Here is a 23,191-nt window from a genome sequence, read left to right as displayed (position 1 = left end):
TAGAATTTTGGAAAATAGGTTAAAGAGAAATACCTTCATCCCCCCAAGATGTATTGTTTAAATATGAAATTAAGTTTCTTCAAGCAACATCATTTGAATGTACAGGACATGCTCACATGTTCCTGGGGTTAAACATCCCAAGGTGTTGGTAGTTTATTCCAATTTCGCAATTTGTAGTTTGCAGTAGTTTGTTCAAGCCATTTGTAACGCATTTGTAACGCTCTCTCCTGTGTGGTTAATGTCTAGATAAATTCCAGGTTACACTGCCCGTGTGAATGAGGCTTGTCCCTGAGCAAAGACACTCACAGCTCACCTGGGCCATCTGAGCAGCCATCAGCTGGGTGAAGCTATAAAAGCTACATTTCCCCTGGTGGTGACCAGAAAACTTGGTCACCACCAGTGACCAATTTTCTTTTTAAAGTTTCCATGTGAGTGAAAGTCAAGTTGTATGAACAATAAAGTAGGATGGCTTTGTATGGTATCATTACTGTTCGAAAACTCACGTGTATTTTCCTTGGCTTTCGATGATTCAGACTAAAGGTCCTTACACACCGGGGCGATTTTTTTCATGCGAATAATGTTTTTTTTTAAACCTTATAAAGTCAATGCAAGCTTCCACACCAGTTTCGCGGAGCGAAAAAAACGTCTTTTAATTATTCGGAACGAGTCCGAATTTTGCGTATATTCGCATATTCGCCGGTGTGTAACCACCTTAAAGGTCCTTACACACCGGGGCGATTTTTTTGTGCGAATAATACGCTTTTTTTTAAAACCTTATAAAGTCAATGCAAGCGTACATGGCACGAAAAAGCGGAAATTTTGCGTATATTCGCACATTCGCCGGTGTGTAAGGACCTTAAGAGTTGCTGTTTCCTTTAAGCAATGTGTCTATGTGTTGCACCCTCTATGTGTTTCTTTTCCCCTGTCTATTGTTTATTGTTTTACTCTTAGTATTTTATATTTGTTTACTGAGTGTACAGCCCTTTGGTTCAACGCTGTTGTCTTAAATGTGCTTTATAAATAAAGTGGATTGGATTGGGAGGCTAAAGAGAGTCTGGGCACATATTATGAACATATTATGTTCCTGTGGGAAAATAAGTATAGTCAATGAATCATTCAGTCGTGTTTGAGAGGTTTAACATAGTCAATAGCACAGAGTACAACCCCCTGGCATAAACACACAGAGGCGATGGACCCTACAGTGTGTATTCAAGTCACGATGGTTTTGGGTCATAACCGGAAGGTTATGAAGTCTCTGTAGCGATAGCCAACTGTAAAATAGCTATGAGTGCCTCTTAGTAATGATAATTAATTAAGCATTTGATACCATAGTTTTAACAATTATGCCATGTATGGAGCTTGTGTGTTTTAGTTGGTTATTTGTTTGATCTGTGTGTGTGTGTGTGGGTGTGTGTGTGTGTGTGTGTGTGTGTGTGTGTGTGTGTGTGTGTGTGTGTGTGTGTGTGTGTGTGTGTGTGTGTGTGTGTTGTGTATGTGAGATAAGGATGTGCATTATTTCGCAGTCTCATAGAAGCTCTATATAATTAGGTTGTATGGACAGGCTTAAAGTAATACTAGGTAACGTTTTCAACAAAACTAAAGCTAAATTGTATATCTTTTGTGAGTGGCAAAAGTTTCACAACACCCACGCCATGAATTTCACCCCCGGAAGCCTTTTATTTATATATTTTCTATTGAACGGTGTCGGGGGGGACTTTCCCGGGAAAATGACGTCATCTGGCCGGAAAACGGAGGCGGAAATGCACTGGTTTCCTGTTTGGCCAGGAACTACCGCAACGGTTTCCTGTTTGGCCAGGAACTACCGCGCTAATAACAAAACCTCACGCTGATTTTAAGAGAATGTAGGATTGGAAGATCGAAAAAGAACAGAAAAAGAAAGCACAGCTCATGGTAACTAATGCTCCACTGGCTAAGAGAAACGATCCGCAGATAGTATAAAACAATTAAAAGAACGCTTTTTGAAACGCTTCCGGTGAAAACAAATGGAATTCTGGGTAATCGAGGACTACGGAAATTGTATGCAGTGACGGTAGTGACCAGCAGAGGTTGCTAAAAATCGTTATTTGTGAATCTGCATTGTACAACTTTAAGAACAATAATGCGAATCAGCTTTATTGTCACATCACAGGTTTATAAAAGTAAAAGAGTGGGTGAAATTAATTTTTTGTGCATAGTTCCCATCGTATTATTTCCATCGAAAAAAATAAAGGGAAGAAGAAGAGGGGGGGGGGGCAAGGGGGAAAGGAGATCAATCAAAGAAAACAAACAAATTATCTACATATTTACACATAGTACATAGTACCTGAGATAAGATATAAAGGTGCGTGAGCATAGCAGCAGATGTATACTGTGCATGATATACTTATGGACGTTAAGTTAAGGTGCTAGAAAACACAAAAAAGGACAAAAGTCAGTGCGTTGTACATGGGATTAAGGTGCAAAATGTCAGCGTGTGTCGACCGCATAATCCACATAGACTGACACTGGTAATACGCAAGTAGGTCCATGAGGAAGAGCAAAGAAAAAAGTCCAAGTCACTTGTCCCTGGTACAATCCACAGGTATAGGTCCAAGAAAGAGCAAAGGTCCGAGACCAGCCTGACCACACCGCCTGTCAGGTGGAAGCTGTTCACGAGCCTGGTGGTGCTACTCTTGATACTGCGGTAGACCCCTTGCCCCTTGTCGTTGCAGGGGCTTGAACAGTTTGTGACTTGGGTGGTGCTTGTCCTTGATGATGCTCTGGGCTTTGACTACACACCGCTTTTTGTACAGTTCCTGGAGCGCGGGGAGCTCGCCTCCCATTATGCGCTCTGCCGATCGCACTACTCGCTGTAGGCTTATCTTTTCTCGGGCGGTACAGTTTCCATGCCAGGCCGTAACACAGCCTGATAGAATGCCTTCGACTGAGCAGATTTGGCTCTGATCCGGTTCTCCAGTGTGCTTGTAGATGCAGCAGACACACAACCATTTTACTCAATGTTGCCTACTGTAGGGCTTAAGTGATTCATTGTTGTTTCCGCTTCACATTGGTATTTCCATTTGATATACTATATGCTATTCAAGATTCAAGATCGTTATTGTTAGATCTTGTGTATGAGCACATTCCTCAGTCAATGTAGCAACAATAATAATAAACAAACAATAGCAAAGAAATAAAAAAACAGAATCATCTAAGAATAATAAATATTAAAAGTTATTAAAGTTTCTATGTCGATCCTAGCGCACCTGAGGCGCACAGTTGCTCTGATCCGCATCAAACTCGGCACAAATACTGTTCGGGAGTCTGGCATGAATAGCCACACCAAAAAAATAAAATAATTGCACATATGGCCATAACTCAGTGACCATCACTCCGCTCAGCGCAATATAGCAGTGGTTCTCAACCTTTTCAGACTGCGACCCCCCAAAATAATCATATTTGAACTGGGGACCCCCCAAAATAATCATAATTGAAATGGGGACCCCCCCAAAATAAACATATTTGAACTGGGGACCCCCCCACCCTGAGAAGCACTTGGAATTGTAGGAGTTGAGGCATTACATTTAGTTTGACTCGGTTCCACAGATAAGTACAGTATTGTGAAGGCGAGGCGATCAGCTACTTTCAAAATGTTTGCCTCTTTCTTATATTATTTGACAATTTGGAGAGTTTTTATAGTATAGTTTGTTGATTACCTCTGATGCAGTAATGGTCTTTTTTCATTTCTTTTAGGTATTAAAAAGGTCTTAAAAGTCCTTAAATTGTCACTTTACTGTCATCTGGGGACCCCAGGTCCCAACCCACAGGTTGAGAACCACTGCAATGACTAGATTTGAAGAGAATGAAAATGAACATTTTGTGTATGTACAGTAATGTGACATGACACATGTGACTAAACACCCCCCCCCCCTCCCCCGGCACGATGTGACATCATCAATACAATATTTCATCATAACAAAGTTCATAATCTAGACTTATTTTCTTCCTTATACCTCTGTATCTTCTATCATTCAATTAGTTTGACCCATTGACTGTTGACTTGCCCTGTCTCAACACTGCCGGCAGTGGTGTAAAGTAACTAAGTACATTTACTTAAGTACTGTACTTAAGTAAAATGTTTAGGTATTTGTACTTTACTTGAGTATTTCCAATTTCCAATACTTTTACTTCTACTCCACTACATCTCAGAGGCAAATATAGTCCTTTTACTCCACTACAATTATTTAAAAACTTGAGTTACTAGTTACTTTTCAGATATAAATTATGATATAATGAAACATACATTAACCACTTTAGCTCTATTTTATACCTAGGCTATTTGAAAATAGCCGATCTACAAGCTCACAACGCGTCGCATCGCGACGCGTTGTGAGCTTGTAGATCTGCTATTTTCAAACATTTTAGTACTTTTACTTTTGGTACTTTAAGTACATTTTGATGCCAATACTTTTGTACTTTACTCAACTACATTTTGAATTCTGGACTTTTACTTGTAATGGAGTATTTCTACATTGCAGTATTGGTACTTTTACTTAAGTAAAGAATTTGAGTACTTTTTCCACCACTGACTGCCGGACCCGTCCTGGCTGGGCGGTCCCGCCGGTTGTCCGTCTCTTTGCTGCTCTGTCTGGGTCTTTCATGAATCAGAACTTCCACCACCATCGTTGCAAAAGAACCCCAGGTGGTCTGAACATCTGACAAAACCTCTGTCCCACCGCAGGAGCTGTTCCTGGTCGGTTCACACGACAAACCGCTGTCAGTAGGTTTGTTCCAGTGGCCTGTTGGATTCTCCACCGGCGGTCCCACTGCCCACCTACCAGCTCGGTGGTCTTCTGTGCAAGCCCCAGGGAGGAGCTCTGTCTCTGGGAGGAGGGACCGGCAGTTGCGTCCCCCTAAGGGTGACAGGAGGTCTCCGTCTTTTGCGGGAGAAGTGGATTTTGCTGGAGCACTTTCAGACGGCATCTGTGCTCGCCAAGTAGAATCGCATAAAGTCCCGTCAGAGGAGGATCTCTGTATCGTGTTATCTCTTCTCTGCGGGGAGTAGAAGGTCTCCGATCCAAGTTGGGACCTGGTGGTTTGGTTGAATAAAGTCATATGAGACATGCAGTGGTGGAAAAAGTACTCAAATTCTTTACTTAAGTAAAAGTACCAATACTGCAATATAAAAAATACTCTGTTAAAAGTAAAAATCCAAAATTAAAAATTTACTTTTACTATTTACGTACAAAAGTATTGGCATCAAAATGTACTTAAAGTACCAAAAGTAAAAGTACTAAATATTTGAAAATAGCCGATCTACAAGCTCACAACGCGTCGCGATGCGACGCGTTGTGAGCTTGTAGATCTGCTATTTTCAAATAGCCTATGTATAAAATAGGGCTAAAGTGGTTAATGTATGTTTCATTATATCATATATATATCTGAAAAGTAACTAGTAACTAAAGTTTTCAAATAATTGTAGTGGAGTAAAAGTACAATATTTGCCTCTGAGATGTAGTGGAGTAGAAGTAAAAGTATTGGAAATTGGAAATACTCAAGTAAAGTACAAATACCTCAAAATTGTACTTAAGTACAGTACTTGAGTAAATGTACTTGGTTACTTTCCACCACTGGAGACATGTTGACACTTGCAAAGTACAGAAGCATAATCTTTTGCGTGCAGGTTTTTGTTTTTTTTAGAACAGTGATAACTATATTCTCAACAGTCCACAGTGTTAGGCTAGGTTACCTGAGCAGGTGTGATCTAGGCGAGTCCTCTCCAGAGTCTGACGGGGTCAAACTATTTTCACTGACGTCTGTGAGGTAATTTAGTATCGTTTCGTCTGATTGTTGGTCTGATCTTGGGCTCACAACAGAGCACTGCAAACATGTGCATATTATAATGTTAAAACAGTACAGGTATACCAACAATAAAATGTGCTTGTCCATTTGCTTTTGTGTGGTTTACTGTTGGTTTATTACAGAAGGTTATCATATTGTGCATGGATGTGTTTGCGTGTAAACTTGTGCCTGAATGCATGTGCATTTATTATACAGTATATATGTATAGATATATGAGTATAATGTTTACGAGTGTAGGCATACATTTGGGAACAGCCACTCACATGAGACAACCCCCACCCCATATTAATGCACATAATATTAAATATTAACCCATTAAGACCTGGAACTGTGTCATTTTTAGATTTGAGCTAAAAAGCATTATTTTACACTTTGGGCTATTCAAAAATAGCAGATATACAAGCTCATAGCGCGGCACCGAGTGCCGCGCTATGAGCTTGTAGATCTGCTATTTTTGAAAAATTGTGAAAATGTGTGCAAATCTTAGGAATATATATATTTTTAAAGCGAACATTGTTAACTCAAATCTTTGCTTCTGGGGGTCCCTGGAACAAAATATTTTTATGGGGGTCCGCGGCCAAATACATACCATTTTGGGGGTCCTTGACATGAAAAAGATTGAGCACCACTGATATAGAAACATATACGTTTTTCAGAAAACTGTTGAGATTTAGGAGACACGTAGAATCGGCTTCAGGTCTCAATGGGTTAATATACAGTATTGAATTCAATCAAATTCCATTATTCGTCATTCAAACTGCAATATGCGTCAGCCCACAGGCTTGCCCACCTGTGTGTCCAGGCTGGAAGGGCTGTGTGTGCGGGAGGTGGAAGGGCTGTCGTCCATATACTGATGGGTCTTTGGAGGCAGGGTGTGATGCAGACTGTTGGAGAAAGCGTTCAGTCTGAACAGCAACTCATCCACCAAGCTCTCAAACTCCTCCAGGTAATAGTTCTAAGGAAACGAACGGAGAAGAAGAAAAAGTGAGAGGAAATTTGTAACACGTTAGATTCGTCAAAAACACCCTGTCCTTGGTTCTGGTGACTCATCCTGTCCTCCTAATATGTGAGGGGGGGGGGGGCGTGTTTTTTCGATTACTTTTTTTTTTTTTTTTTGTATTTAATATTTTTCATTTTCCAAAAAATATATTAAAAAGATATTAAAAATCACACCCAGTGTGAAGTGGGCGGTGTGGTCACAGTGGTCATCACAGTGATGGAAGTTCACTTAAAGAAAAGTAATATTGTGGACCAACCATTGTACACCCCTAACTTAAAATATATGTGTTTTTTTTAAGTGCATAGTCCTATTTATAGGGCTATGCACATGTGTCATGTGTTTCACTAGCCAATCACAGTCCTGAATAGAGTCAGCGGTGGCCAATCACGGTGCAGGGTTAGGGGGGTACAATGGTGGCCAATCACAGCGCAGGGTTGGGGGGGTACAATGGGTGGGGGGGTACAATGGTGGCCAATCACAGTGCAGCGAATGTCGATGTCCAAACCTCACTTATAGGGGCTGTTTCACCGCCCAATAATTGAAAAAACACATCATGTATTAGAAGGACAATATCAGTCACCAGAACCAAGGACGGGTGTTTCCGATTAATCTAACATGGTTAAAATGGAGTTTGAAGTTACAATGGGTTTGTATAGGAAGGGGGCATGTCTGATAAAATGAATATCAAATATCTAAATACTGAATCAAGCAACTTAAAAACTGTCCGGGGTGCTCACAAAAACCTGAGTAGACGATAAAAGGACCCAACATTCTTTTGAAAGTGAAATATCCCTTTAACACAGTCAACTGGACATCATGCTGTTTGCTCACCTTGCTTGTAGAGAGGTTATCAGTGCGTCTGGCTCTACGTTGGCCAATGAGCACAGAGAGCTTCTCTCTGATGTAGATCCCGATCTCTGATAGGCTGTAAACATCTCTCCTACGACTAGCTCGTTTAGCAGCTCTGACCAATGGGGAGAGCACGCCAATCACCTATACAGCCCACAACAGACACAGAGGAAGGTTTTTTACTTAATTTAACTAGGAGAGTAGATGGAATAAGCACAACATTTCTTTACGTAGGTAAAAGTATAAATACTGCAATGTATAAATACTCTATTAAAAGTAAAAGTCCAGTAATCAAACTTTACTTGAGTAAAAGTACAAACGTATTGGCATCAAATTATACTTAAAGTACCAAAAGTAAAAATACTCATTATGCAGAATGTCCCGTTTCACAAGGTATCATGTATACAACTTATAAAGAATTGTTAAAGGAGTTAATCTTTTGAAAATAGCAGATCTACAAGAGCTTGTAGATCAGCTATTTTCAAATATCCAAAGTTTAAATAGGGCTGAAGTGGTTAATGTATGTTTTGTAATGATAAATAATTAAATAATTGTAGTGGAGTAAAAGTACAATATTTGCCTCTGAGATGTAGTGGAGTAGAAGTAAAAGTATTGAAAATTGGAAATACTCAAGTAAAGTAAAAGTACCTCAAAATTGTACTCAAGTACAGTACTTGAGTGAATGTAATTAGTTACTTTCCACCGCTGGATGCAACACACAAGCTTTCTGATGATTTATTGCATCTAATTAGAGAAGGCTCTTATAACTACTCTGTTACCTTTCAAATGTCTATTATTTAACATTTGTACTTTTATCTCAAATTCTCAAAAATGTGCAAATGCAATGACTCCAAATTCCACCTCATTTCAGCTTTATAATGCACTGGGTCAATGTAAGTGGAATAGTGTGAGACAGCGAGACTCACTGGTGAGAATACATTTATTCTTTACAATTCTATGTATTACAATGTGCTTAAAGGAATAGTTCACCCAAAAAATTACTAAATTTCTATCAATTACACAACTATTTACAACAATTACACAAGATTATTTTGTTTTTGACGCATTCCTAAGCCAATAATTTGATGACCGAGTGTATTTCAGGCATCTTTCCGCCGGTAATCAAATTATTGGCTTAGGAATGCGACAAAAACAAAAACAAATGCTTCATGGGGTGTGTAATTGATAGAAAATAAGTAATTTATTGGTTGAACTACTCCTTTAACAATATTATTATCGGTTTTCCTATATACTCGTTCCTCTATTCATCTTACGTTGTAATCAGAGCACACATAAACATACCAAATAAAGGCAATTTATTTAATTGTTTTAATTACAGTTCAGTACATACCAATGCTGTCCACGATACAGTGATCGTGAGCCACAGGGCCGCGTGGTAGAAGGTTTCAGAGCGGCTGGTAGAAGGACACCCACCAGACGAGGACATGCCCCTGAGGCCCCTGTAGTGAGACAGCAGGGTCCCGAGGGACCGGGGGACGGTGCTGAAGGCCCAGGACGTCTGTACGAACAACAGGTTTCCCAGGCAGGAGAACGCCAACACCAGGATCAAACCTGAAACCTGGGGATGACCATAAAACAGATCATCATGGCCTGCTTCAATCTATCAATTGTCTGTCTGTCTGTCTGTTTTCAATCAGTGGTGGAAAAGTAACTAAGTACATGTATTTTTACTTTGATGGAGTATTTCCAATTTTCAATACTTTTACTTCTACTCCACTACATCTCAGAGGCAGATATTGTACTTTTACTCCATTACGATTATTGGACAATTTGAGTTACTAGTTACTTTGTAGTTTTAGATTATTGTTACAACCACTTGCAACAACTTCAGCCCTATTTCAACCTAGGCTATTTGAAAATAGCCGATCCACAAGCTCACAACGCGCCGTGATGCGACGCGTTGTGAGCTTGTAGATCTGCTATTTTCAAAATATTTGTATACATTTGAAAACTTGTGAAATGGGACATTCTGCATAACGAGTACTTTTACTTTTGGTACTTTTAAGTACATTTTGATGCCAATACCTTTGTATTTTTACTCAAGTAAATTGTGAATACCTAACTTTTACTTGTAACAGAGCATTGCTGTACTTTTACATAAGTAAAAAATATGAGTACTTCTTCCACCACTGGATGTTTACCGTGGGCCAGAAGAGTGTTTGGAGTGACAGGGTGAGGACCTTGGCAGCCATCGCTACGGTCCTGTTCAACCTGAACACCCCCACACACTTTACACACACCAGGAAGAACACTCCGCCATGCAGAGTACGGATGTACTGGAGACAGAAACGTGGTGGTATCATCATCATCAGCATCATTTTCATCATCATCCATTTGATTGACTTCTATACTGTAATAATCATCTCTTACATTATAATAAGCTCAAATAATACTGAAATTAGGATTTTCGTTTTACGAAAACAACATATAAAGGTAGGGTAAGCGATATTTTTTGGTTAAAACAAAAGTGTTTTTGTTAAAAGGTTAATTAAAGCACAACGTTCTGATAGTAATTGTTATAGAGTGTTTGTTCAGTAATAGGAGTCTCCCCGTCTCCCCAGATCTTTAATAAACAGAAAATACATTTTCTGGTGGATGGATTTCAGTAAATCAGGAAAGAGTACCCATTTATCAGCTTCAATTTGATAGTGTTCCAGTTCCAACTGTGTCTGCTCATTTCTTAGTCCCCATCACTTCCAATTTCAATTGTTTAATCTGTATTCTGTGCAAGTTCTCTCTCCTGATTCGATAAAATAGGCATCCCGACCTGAAAATGCATTTTCTGTTTACTCAAGAGCAGGAGAGAATGGGGGGCCTCTGTTCCTGAGCAAACACTCTATATCAATGAGTACTATCAGAATATAGAGCTAAATAACACCTTTAATGTATCTTTGCATTGAGTTTTGGATGAATTCATAAAACAAACTCTGTAGCAAGACGGTATTTCTGAACACATTTTGTTCAACAAGATAATCACAAATCAACAAATTGTTTAAGTTTTTTGATCCACACATGCAATTAATGTTTATATACGTGAACATATAACTTTATTAAGCTTATGTCAACTACAGAACAAATCTCTTGCATTCATTTGAAATTCTGTGGTAAGAAAATCATAGAACATCTTAACCCACTGATAATTAATTCAAGTAGTGAATTGTTTAATTCTCACCTGTTCCCACACGGCCAGGTTGCTGACATCAGCTTGTTCTCTGTAGTCATGTCTCTGCAGGTGGTCCATGAAGTTCAGTTTGACAATGAAGTGATTGATGTAATAAACGTAGTAAACTATCGTTACTATGAACAGACACACCTGCAGAGAGACAGAGAGAGAGATTCATTCATCTGCGTATGTATGTGTGTGTGCGTGCGTGAGAGTTTGTATTTGTGTATTTCTACATGTATACTGTATAAGATTGCATGAGTATGTGCACGTGTATGCATGTTTGATACGTATTTTGTAAGCAGTGCTAGCCACTTCTACGTCTGACTCTGTGTGTTTGTATAGATGTCTGAATGTCTGTATGTACGGCTTTAACAGCTGCGACTTATTGCAATAGAAATTACACTAATTTAAGAGAGAGGGAGAGAGACCGCCTGCCTGATCTTTAATTAGCAGTATTTGCAATGCCTGGGTGTGATGCACCGCTGACTTCACACTGGTAGTCCATGGGCCAGACCAGAAGTCAGGGACACGAAAGGTGGCAAAATCTCTTTGGCACCATTTTGTTTGTAGGGTCCATATAAGTACTTTGAAACATGATAGCCTTTTCAAATGAGTAGCTTTAATACTTTTTTAGGATATTCATATTTTTGCCATTATCTCCACACATTATCTGCACAGTAGTCCTGTACCTGGCCCATAGGCCCGTTCGCAATTTGGTGGTAGGAGAATTTCTCACTTGAACAATGGGTAGGCCTACCTAGACATGAAAAATCACAGAGGTGCTCGTCCGCCATAGTGCCACGAATGGCGCAATGGCCAAATCAAATATGGCTGCCATATGGCTGCCATCGGCTTTGATGAAAATCCAACTTCTTTGTTTCTGAGTGTATATACACATGTAATACCTCCATTTTGACTAATTGTGGGGTGGGGAATTCATTTCTGATATTGTTATGACCACTTTGGGTGATGTTGACCTTGAAAGGACCTTGGCCATAACTTGGCCATTGTTAGGACTAAAAACAGGTGATAAGACTAATTCAACTAATTCTGACATTTATAATTCCTTTCTGATATTGTTTTTGACCATTAAGGAGCATCTTGTCATTGAAATATCAAAGTCAATGTCATTTTTCAATAACTCAGTTACTCAATAATTGTGTTCTTCACAATCACTTTCATTGTATTTTTTTTTCAATAATGATTTGTTTTATTTATAACAAAAGACATACACATGAGACATATAACAATTATAAATATCCCCTTTAACATGTATTTTAATTTGGAAATGAGCAAATAAGAGTGTTATAGACCTACAAAATGAAATACAAATAAAACACAAAATCAAACTAGAAAAAGTGCTCCTCGGAGCACAAGTCTCCGCCAGGTCAGGTAGGTTATTATGGCCTCCTGGTAGCGCTATAACAGGCCAATGTGAAAAGGAGGGCATTTCTTCCTTGGCAAAGTGGGAATCTATGCGAAAAATTTTATGGAAATCGCATGCTGCGTTCAGGATTTGAGGCATTTTGTTCAAAACGAACCAATCCTGCAAACTTTGGCAGGTGTGTGTTTATGACGAGGAGCACCCACGGGATCGGTGTCTACGACGTCATGTGTGTGTGTTGTGCCTTGGGATATTTAGCTATGCACACTTCTCTGGGGCATGACATGATCTGTTTACTGGGTTGTACGTACAGTTATGTCTAAAAAGAACAGGAGCACTCAAAAAATGTGGAGGAGAGGATAAAAAGTTAATATACAGATTATTATATAAAGCACGAGAAGAACTGAACCCGATCACTTCCGGATGAAGACCATGACACTTGTGTGACGGCATAAAGTCCACCTACCACACAGATGGACTTTTGGTCAAATTGACCTTTTTTTCCTGCGTTATCATTGGCCACTGTCTCCCCTCTGGGCTCCACACGTCCTAACACCTTCTTCCCCACGCAGCGGGGATACCATAGTCTTATAAATATTATTTCAATCCCACTCATATCTCACAGGTATACTACGCTTCATTTGGCTTAGAGACAGAAAACTAAATCTGATATATAACTTCAGTTACACGTATTAAAGGAGAATTCCGGACATTTTAAGTGTTATCTTTGATGTGTCGTTACTCACCTACCGACGTAAAAAGTGGCGTTGTTTTTTTCCAGAGATTCCCCTGTCGTCATTTTTTCAACCGCCTCCGTTGTCATAATGGGAGCGCGTGGCTTAGGGAAATTCGTCTATTATAACCGATGCAAAGTTATTTTTTTTTCTACTACTACTCATTGTAGAGTCTCATGATAGTCAAACATGCGCTGAAAGTTCCTGAGAGGCTACCGTTAACGCCGAACGATTTAACACTGGTTGCTTGTTTCTCTACCTGGCAACACCAAGTTGCCAGGTTCTGGAAAGAAACAAGAATTCTCCTTTAACTTTTCAAAAAACAAAAAATACAAACATATACCACACACTGTAGGCCTACAGTAGTAGTCACTACAACACTCACTTCTACTGTACAGTATGTCACAGGAGCAATCCATATGAATTCAACAGTTAAAGCATTATTCCTTTTCACATTGGCAAAGTAATCACCGAAAATCATTATTCAATATACCAACAGTCACACAAAAGTTCTACATCCAGTCCAGTGCTTTTCTATTCCGTACATACAACATACCATCATGTCAACAAAATGTTTCCCTCAATACAACAGGACTCCTAAAATAATGCTATACTATGGTATTATGAAAACATGGCATCTGTCTACCTAACATGCTATCTAAATTACATTTTAGCCTTTGCATAATCCTGCAAGGTCGTCAAGGCTAGGGCAAGTGCTACAGGCTTTTTAGACAAGTATACGTACAACCCATATAGTAAACAGATCCCGTCATGCCCCAGAGAAGTGTACATAGTTAATATCACAAGGTACAACACACACCTGAGGTCATAGGCGCCGATGCTGTGGGTGCTCCTTGTCATAAACACACACCTGAGGTGGTGCTCAGGGGTGCACTGGGCGCTTCGTGCCAGTTTTCTGAACAAACATATGTTGCTTGTGTAAAGTAACTAAGTACATTTACTCAAGTACTGTACTTAAATACACTTTTGAGGATTTTTTGCTTTACTGGAGTATTTTTGCAGTACTTTTACTTCTACTCAGGGGCAAATGTTGTACTTTTACTCTACTACAATTTTTTGAAAACTTTAGTTACTAGTTACTTTGTAGATTTTGATTATTATTACAAAACATACAGTAACCACTTCAACCCTATATACATTTCGGCCATTTGAAAATAGCCGATCTACAAGCTCGATCTACAAGCCGATCTACAAGCTCACAATGCGTCGCATTGTGAGCTTGTAGATCGGCATTCCTGTACAGTAGGCTACCCTTTGATTGTTTGTTATTCTGAAGGAAATTTGTTCAAACGCAACAGATTATTGAGAAACCATTACGCACGCTGCATGCGCTCAATGCTCAAATGGTAATAGGTAATTCATGTATTTGTGCAAGATGACCCAGCTGTAAAATGTGTATATTACTAATGATGTTCAATCCAAAATATCATGCTGTAAGTGTTAGGCTGCATTTACACACCTGCTTGTCATTAATGCTTAAAAATATCTATGACCATTATTTTTATCAGATGTCCGATACATTTTAATCATGCCGGACATTGGGGCCGGCCACCAAAAATCCTAGCACGACCTCTGATTATCTGATATATATATATATATATATATATACATACATACATACTGTGTACAGATTTGCGTGATTTTTGGACAGAATCTGAAGAAGTAAGAGCAAAAAAAAATGTTTTACAAAACTCAGCCTCCTGGTGGCGCTCTAAAAGGCATATGTGAAAAATGCAGGGCAAAGGTGTTTCCTTGGCCTGAGGTGTTGTGAGATTGTAGACATGCCATTTGCTGAATGTTCGCCCCAGAATAGGCATGCTAGGGTTCATGTGGTTAAATAAGTGAATGAAAGAGATTGAATAATGTTTTTTCCCCCTCTGTATGACATGTTCTATTCAAAAAAAGTTAGATATTTTTTTCATTCTTTGGAACTATGGTTGGTGTCATTGAAGGCTGATAACTGGGACTAAGCTACTACTTGGGAAGGGCTATCATGTTGAAATATTATCTAGATATATAGACCTTTTCAAAATACCAAACTAGAGTTTGCCACCTTAAAGGGCAAGACCACTTTGTTAGAGGTTTGGGTTGTGTAGTTACCTTGCCATTATGTAACTCCAAAGGTGGACAAGAAATCAAAAATAATTGCTCCATTGATTAGAAATTGATCATTCAAAATATGCTCCTCATTGACTTACATTGTACACTGAAACAGCTCTCAAAGTCACTCTTTTAGCACGTAAATGGATGGAAACAAAGTTGATTCAGACAATATAGAACATCACCAAACCCAGTACTGTTTTGTTTTTTAATAAAAATGTTAGCTTCCTGTTGATTTTGCTATTTTTATTTAGAAGAAAACCCGGATTGGATCCGCGGATCCGGATCCGGATCTTCAAATAGTAAAATCAACAGGAAGTTAACATTTTTATTAAAAAAACAAACAGTACTGGGTTTGGTGATGTTCTATATTCTCTGAATCAGCTTTGTTTGTGTTCGTTTATGTGCTAAAAGAGTGACTTTGAGAGCTGTTTCAGTGTACAATGTAAGTCAATGAGGAGCATATTTTGAATTATCAATTTCTAATCAATGGAGCAATTATTTTTGATTTCTTGTCCACCTTTGGAGTTACATAATGGCAAGGTAACTACACAACCCAAACCTCTAACAAAGTGGTCTTGCCCTTTAAAGGGATATTTCACTTTCAAAAAAACTTTGGGTCATTTTATCGTCTACTCAGGCTTTTGTGAGCCCCCCAGACCGTTTTTAAGTTGCTTGATTTAGTATTTAGATATTTGATATTCATTTTATCAGACACGCCCCCTTCCTATACAAACCCATTATAACTTCAAACTCCATTTTTAACCCGTTAGATTCATCAAAAACACCCGTCCTTGGTTCTGCTGACTCACCCTGCCCTCCTAATTCGTGAGGGGGCCGTGGTTTTTCGATTACTTTTTTCATTTATTTTATAATGTCTTTTTATTGTATTTAATTTTTTTCATTTTCCAAAAAAAATATTAAAAATAAATGAAAAAAGTTAGCGAAAAAACACGGCCCCCTCGCGTATTAGGAGGGCAGGGTGAGTCACCAGAACCAAGGACGGGTGTTTTTGATGAATCTAACATGTTAAAAATGGAGTTTGAAGTTATAATGGGTTTGTATAGGAAGGGGGCGTGTCTGATAAAATGAATATCAAATATCTAAATACTGAATCAAGCAACTTAAAAACGGTCTGGGGGGCTCACTAAAGCCTGAGTAGACGATAAAATGACCCAAAGTTTTTTTGAAAGTGAAATATCCCTTTAAGTGTCCCTGATTAGTGAAAATTCTGGCCTGGGCCCATGGACTAATACCATCATGTCAACAAAATGTTTCCCTCAATACAACAGTCACAACAGGACTCCTAAAATAATGCTATACTATGGTATTAAGAAAACATGGCATCTGTCTACCTAACATGCTATCTAAATTCCATTTTAGCCTTTGCATAATCCTGCAAGGTCGTCAAGGCTAGGGCAAGTGCTACAGGCTTTTTAGACAAGTATACGTACAACCCATATAGTAAACAGATCCCGTCATGCCCCAGAGAAGTGTACATAGTTAATATCACAAGGTACAACACACACCTGAGGTCATAGGCGCCGATGCTGTGGGTGCTCCTTGTCATAAACACACACCTGAGGTGGTGCTCAGGGGTGCACTGGGCGCTTCGTGCCAGTTTTCTGAACAAACATATGTTGCTTGTGTAAAGTAACTAAGTACATTTACTCAAGTACTGTACTTAAATACACTTTTGAGGATTTTTTGCTTTACTGGAGTATTTTTGCAGTACTTTTACTTCTACTCAGGGGCAAATGTTGTACTTTTACTCTACTACAATTTTTTGAAAACTTTAGTTACTAGTTACTTTGTAGATTTTGATTATTATTACAAAACATACAGTAATCACTTCAACCCTATATACATTTCGGCCATTTGAAAATAGCCGATCTACAAGCTCGATCTACAAGCCGATCTACAAGCTCACAATGCGTCGCATTGTGAGCTTGTAGATCGGCATTCCTGTACAGTAGGCTACCCTTTGATTGTTTGTTATTCTGAAGGAAATTTGTTCAAACGCAACAGATTATTGAGAAACCATTACGCACGCTGCATGCGCTCAATGCTCAAATGGTAATAGGTAATTCATGTATTTGTGCAAGATGACCCAGCTGTAAAATGTGTATATTACTAATGATGTTCAATCCAAAATATCATGCTGTAAGTGTTAGGCTGCATTTACACACCTGCTTGTCATTAATGCTTAAAAATATCTATGACCATTATTTTTATCAGATGTCCGATACATTTTAATCATGCCGGACATTGGGGCCGGCCACCAAAAATCCTAGCGCGACCTCTGATTATCTGATATATATATATATATATATATATATATATATATATATATATATACATACATACATACTGTGTACCGATTTGCGTGATTTTGACAGAATCTGAAGAAGTAAGAGCAAAAGAAAATGTTTTACAAAACTCAGCCTCCTGGTGGCGCTCTAAAAGGCATATGTGAAAAATTCAGGGCAAAGGTATTTCCTTGGCCTGAGGTGTTGTGAGATTGTAGACATGCCATTTGCTGAATGTTCGCCCCAGAATAGGCATGCTAGGGTTCATGTGGTTAAATAAGTGAATGAAAGAGATTGAATCATGTTTTTTTTCCCCTCTGTATGACATGTTCTATTAAAAAAAAGTTAGATAATTTTTTCATTCTTTGGAACTATGGTTGGTGTCATTGAAGGCTGATAACTGCGGCTAAGCTACTACTTGGGAAGGGCTATCATGTTGAAATATTATCTAGATATATAGACCTTTTCAAAATACCAAACTAGAGTTTGCCACCTTAAAGGGCAAGACCACTTTGTTAGAGGTTTGGGTTGTGTAGTTACCTTGCCATTATGTAACTCCAAAGGTGGACAAGAAATCAAAAATAATTGCTCCATTGATTAGAAATTGATCATTCAAAATATGCTCCTCATTGACTTACATTGTACACTGAAACAGCTCTCAAAGTCACTCTTTTAGCACGTAAATGGATGGAAACAAAGTTGATTCAGACAATATAGAACATCACCAAACCCAGTACTGTTTTGTTTTTTAATAAAAATGTTAGCTTCCTGTTGATTTTGCTATTTTTATTTAGAAGAAAACCCGGATTGGATCCGCGGATCTGGATCCGGATCTTCAAATAGTAAAATCAACAGGAAGCTAACATTTTTATTAAAAAAACAAACAGTACTGGGTTTGGTGATGTTCTATATTCTCTGAATCAGCTTTGTTTGTGTTCGTTTATGTGCTAAAAGAGTGACTTTGAGAGCTGTTTCAGTGTACAATGTAAGTCAATGAGGAGCATATTTTGAATTATCAATTTCTAATCAATGGAGCAATTATTTTTGATTTCTTGTCCACCTTTGGAGTTACATAATGGCAAGGTAACTACACAACCCAAACCTCTAACAAAGTGGTCTTGCCCTTTAAAGGGATATTTCACTTTCAAAAAAACTTTGGGTCATTTTATCGTCTACTCAGGCTTTTGTGAGCCCCCCAGACCGTTTTTAAGTTGCTTGATTTAGTATTTAGATATTTGATATTCATTTTATCAGACACGCCCCCTTCCTATACAAACCCATTATAACTTCAAACTCCATTTTTAACCCGTTAGATTCATCAAAAACACCCGTCCTTGGTTCTGCTGACTCACCCTGCCCTCCTAATTCGTGAGGGGGCCGTGGTTTTTCGATTACTTTTTTCATTTATTTTATAATGTCTTTTTATTGTATTTAATTTTTTTCATTTTCCAAAAAAAATATTAAAAATAAATGAAAAAAGTTAGCGAAAAAACACGGCCCCCTCGCGTATTAGGAGGGCAGGGTGAGTCACCAGAACCAAGGACGGGTGTTTTTGATGAATCTAACATGTTAAAAATGGAGTTTGAAGTTATAATGGGTTTGTATAGGAAGGGGGCGTGTCTGATAAAATGAATATCAAATATCTAAATACTGAATCAAGCAACTTAAAAACGGTCTGGGGGGCTCACTAAAGCCTGAGTAGACGATAAAATGACCCAAAGTTTTTTTGAAAGTGAAATATCCCTTTAAGTGTCCCTGATTAGTGAAAATTCTGGCCTGGGCCCATGGACTAATACCATCATGTCAACAAAATGTTTCCCTCAATACAACAGTCACAAGAGGACTCCTAAAATAATGCTATACTATGGTATTATGAAAACATGGCATCTGTCTACCTAACATGCTATCTAAATTACATTTTAGCCTTTGCATAATCCTGCAAGGTCGTCAAGGCTAGGGCAAGTGCTACAGGCTTTTTAGACAAGTATACGTACAACCCATACAGTAAACAGATCCCGTCATGCCCCAGAGAAGTGTACATAGTTAATATCACAAGGTACAACACACACCTGAGGTCATAGGCGCCGATGCTGTGGGTGCTCCTTGTCATAAACACACACTTGAGGTGGTGCTCAGGGGTGCACTGCATGGGCGCTTCGCGTGACACCACAGCGTTCCGCCAGTTTTCTGAACAACCATATGTTGCTTGTGTAAAGTAACTAAGTACATTTACTCAAGTACTGTACTTAAATACACTTTTGAGGAATTTTTACTTTACTGGAGTATTTTTGCAGTACTTTCACTTCTACTCAGGGGCAAATGTTGTACTTTATTCTACTACAATTTTTTGAAAACTTTAGTTACTAGTTACTTTGTAGATTTTGATTATTATTACAAAACATACAGTAACCACTTCAACCCTATATACATTCTTTGGAACTATGCTTGGTGTCATTGAAGGCTGATAACTGGGACTAAGCTACTACTTGGGAAGGGCTATCATGTTAAAATTATATCTAGATATATAGACCTTTTCAAAATACCAAACTAGAGTTTGCCACCTTGAGTGTCCCTGATTAGTGAAAATTCTGCCCTGGGCCCATGGACTATGGGTGTGACATTTTTATTATCATTTTCACCTCCAGCCAGGTCCAGGGGGTCAGCAAGTATCCCATCAGCCCTTGCTGCCCAGCAGAGCGGACATGAAGCCGGAGTTGCAGCAGAGAGAGGAGGAGGAAGAGTAGCTAAGAGGAGGAGGAGTAAACAAAGGGAGTTCTTATTATTCATTTCTTCTTTTTTTTTTTATGTAAAAATTGTTCAGCATCTGCATTCTCCCATTAAATCCTGATGGACCTGCATTTGTTTAGTCATATTCGGTACTAGTGTTCTTGATGTAGGCTGATGACTGCTATTACTGTAAGGTCATGGTTCCTGAGCTGGTGGTGCTTCAAGCTAAGAATGCAGGAGTTTCAGGCCACGCAATCTCATTTTGGCTAACATCTAAACACAACCATTTTTAACCTAAATTTAATCATATCTAACATAATGTTTAAAGTCCGGCCCTGGCTGTTTGTGCAATGTGGCTATGATACTATCTGTAAAGGAGCTGCTACCGTGTCATTATTTCTGAATGGGTCCATGGAAGCACACCGTCTTTCCAAAGCTTAAGGAAGGTAGTAACATCGTACCTGGCAGACCATAATGATATAGTCCCATACAGAGGGAGTGTGGTGGACCCTGGCAGACTGGATGTTGGCAGAGGGCAGCAGTGAACCACTTGGACTCTGCTCCACCAGCAGGCTCACGCTGGTGAACAGGTTGACGGCGGGGCTGTACAGAGTGATGTGGACCTTCAGGGCCACCGTACGCCTGCCCAGCCAGCCACCTGAGTGAAGGGAGCGCAGCGTAGACAGAGCCTCAGACCTGGAGGAAAACCAAGGAGTTTATGGTTAATGAAATGTCAACCCTGGTTTTAGGTAGGATACCTACTACTTGACAATGTTAATACAATTATTTGAAGCAGACGGTGCACCGGATTGGGCACTTAGATGTGCTGCCACAGTTGGGAAAACCTATTTTTTACTTACATTTTTATCCCACGATTTTGTAACCCATTTTTTCACCACAGTACCATTGCCTAAGCATGTAATCCTGGGCGCTACTCTCCCTCTGCCAGCCTGGGGAGAGCCCTGATCTGAGCTCATGCTTCCTTCAATGCATGAGGAGTGAGCAGGCCGCTTCTTATCACCTGACAGGGGGGGGAGTTTCCCCGGTTGGACGTAGCGCGTGGAAGGAACCTGTTATTCCAACCAGTTCCTTTCCCCTACATCAGGCGCCCCGGCTGACCAGGGGGAGGCAGTATAGAGACCAGGATTACTGCACACAAAAACCCTCACAAAAGGATTACTTTTTGTGAGGGTACCAGGCCTAGGGGACACGGTTGGGACAACCCCCATAAAGCTGTACATTAATTAATGTCTGTTTAGTCATTCTAACCTGGTAAGGCCCAGGCCAGCCGTGGTCCTCGGTCCTGCGTAGCAGCCCACAGGGTCATACAGCTGCTGGACTGTCTTTCTAGGAACCTCTGGAATGAGGCCTGCCATTACACCAGACACCTGAAGAAAAATAACCTCTATGAGAATACAGCAGAATCAACTAAAAGCTTTCAACGAAGAACAGGGACCATACAGTACACAGTTAGAATATACATGCAGGAGTACTGTCAAGACTTGTAGCAATTAATTAAAAATAAACATGAGATGTTCCAAAGGTCTCCCTGAAGAGCCACCTGCAGCTATTTTTCAGTTCGAGCCAACACACACTGAAACAGTAATAAAACAAAATATATTCATTGAATTATATTGATCCAGTTGAAAGCAGGCTGCACTAGCTACTGTCACCTTGGTTGGTGAACAGCACCCTCTATTGGTGGTGAGTGTGTGCAAACATCTGAGGGTATCTGCCTAGAGATTGGGGAGATTACATTCAACCAGGGCCGGCGCGTCCATACAGGCAACCTAGGTGGCAGCCTAGAGCGGCAGTTTGGAGAGGCGGCAAAAAAAGTCGTGAAAAAATAATAATAATGATAATAAATCGGTAAAATCAGAATTAAATAACATAACCCTAACCTAACCCTAACCCTAAAACCGAAATAAAGTAGCCAAAAACGTGTCATAAATCGCCCTAAACCCTCGGCGGTCCCTCGTGCGCGCGGGGGCGCATCAGAGGAATCTCGCCTAGAGCGCTGATCAGCCTAGAACCGGCGCTGCATTCAACATGTAAAGATGTGTGTGTGCGTGTGTGTATGTGCGTGTGCCTACATGCGTAGGTGTGTGTGTATGTGTATATATTTCATGTAAGTGTGAATATGCATGTATGTACTGTATGTACTGTAAACAAAGGGTGGTGTACCTGGCAGCGAGTTGAGTTATCAAACTCTGTCTTCCACAACACTGGCTGTCCAATCAGGATGTGTGCTCCTCCGATGACACGGGCCTGAAGCATAGTACAAATAAACATTACATTTTAACACTGCAAACTGACATGTTACACAGTGTCCTGTCATTCTTTATGTGCATTTCGTTCAGTGCACACTTTGCAAGTTTAGTTACCGTAGTTTGTCACATGGAGTGTTCACTGGAGGAGGACTGTTGTAACTTGTAGTTAATTTGTCGATGTAGAACCATGATTCTTAACCCTTTGAATTTCAAGGACCTCCAGTTGATATGCATTAGGACACTAACCCCCCATTTGACATGTTTTTTGTTTGTTTTTATACTATTATACTGAATAATAAATCCTCCATGTTAATTTAACTCAGAGAGTGTGCATTTGTACACAAACAGGGTTACAGATTTGTAACTCCTCAAGGTCCCTAGACCCCAGATTGAGAACCCAGTGATCTAGATTAGAAGATCACTGCTGAGTCAGGTCCATGTGGGTCCGGTTTACCTTGGAGGTTGTGGATGAGGCGTCCTCGTAGAGAACATCTAACAGTCTGCTGTGAACGTACCGCCACCAGTCATCATGACTTTGGATGGATACAAATGAATTATGTTGATCCCTGTGTGAAGACAACATGATATAGTATGTTCATTAAGGTAAGGAGGAGGCACTGGAGCAACTTGGAGATATTAACTGCCTTCTATTAAGGTGCAGAGTACAGCAGAGGGACAATGTTTCCATGTGAATCACATCTTCATCAGGTCCATATGTTCATTCTTTGTGTGTTTGTCTGTGCAATCATGTGTGTGCGCGCGGGCGTGC

The 23,191-nt window shown here is 39.6% G+C and overlaps 1 protein-coding gene across 1 annotated transcript in view; it reads right to left on the bottom strand.

Moving 5' to 3' along the window:
- Nucleotides 1-6,610: 6,610 nt before the first annotated feature.
- The window catches only part of pkd1l1 (polycystin 1 like 1, transient receptor potential channel interacting), a gene marked incomplete at both ends in the record, with an annotated part of 66,256 nt that continues 49,675 nt past the window's right edge, over nucleotides 6,611-23,191 (bottom strand). Inside the window, 10 exons of the mRNA XM_080418284.1 lie at nucleotides 6,611-6,796; nucleotides 7,673-7,834; nucleotides 9,042-9,269; nucleotides 9,853-9,987; nucleotides 10,884-11,024; nucleotides 20,065-20,169; nucleotides 20,614-20,848; nucleotides 21,422-21,540; nucleotides 22,337-22,420; nucleotides 22,877-22,988. Of these exons, the coding sequence (XP_080274410.1) occupies nucleotides 6,611-6,796; nucleotides 7,673-7,834; nucleotides 9,042-9,269; nucleotides 9,853-9,987; nucleotides 10,884-11,024; nucleotides 20,065-20,169; nucleotides 20,614-20,848; nucleotides 21,422-21,540; nucleotides 22,337-22,420; nucleotides 22,877-22,988 (1,507 nt within the window). The remainder of the gene's footprint in view (nucleotides 6,797-7,672; nucleotides 7,835-9,041; nucleotides 9,270-9,852; nucleotides 9,988-10,883; nucleotides 11,025-20,064; nucleotides 20,170-20,613; nucleotides 20,849-21,421; nucleotides 21,541-22,336; nucleotides 22,421-22,876; nucleotides 22,989-23,191) is intronic.

The sequence above is a fragment of the Gymnoscopelus braueri genome (assembly GCF_963280865.1).
Source record: "Gymnoscopelus braueri genome assembly, chromosome: 21".
Classification (NCBI taxonomy): Eukaryota; Metazoa; Chordata; class Actinopteri; order Myctophiformes; family Myctophidae; genus Gymnoscopelus; species Gymnoscopelus braueri.
Note: the sequence above shows the minus strand (reverse complement) of the source record. Positions and strands in the feature narration are given on the sequence as shown.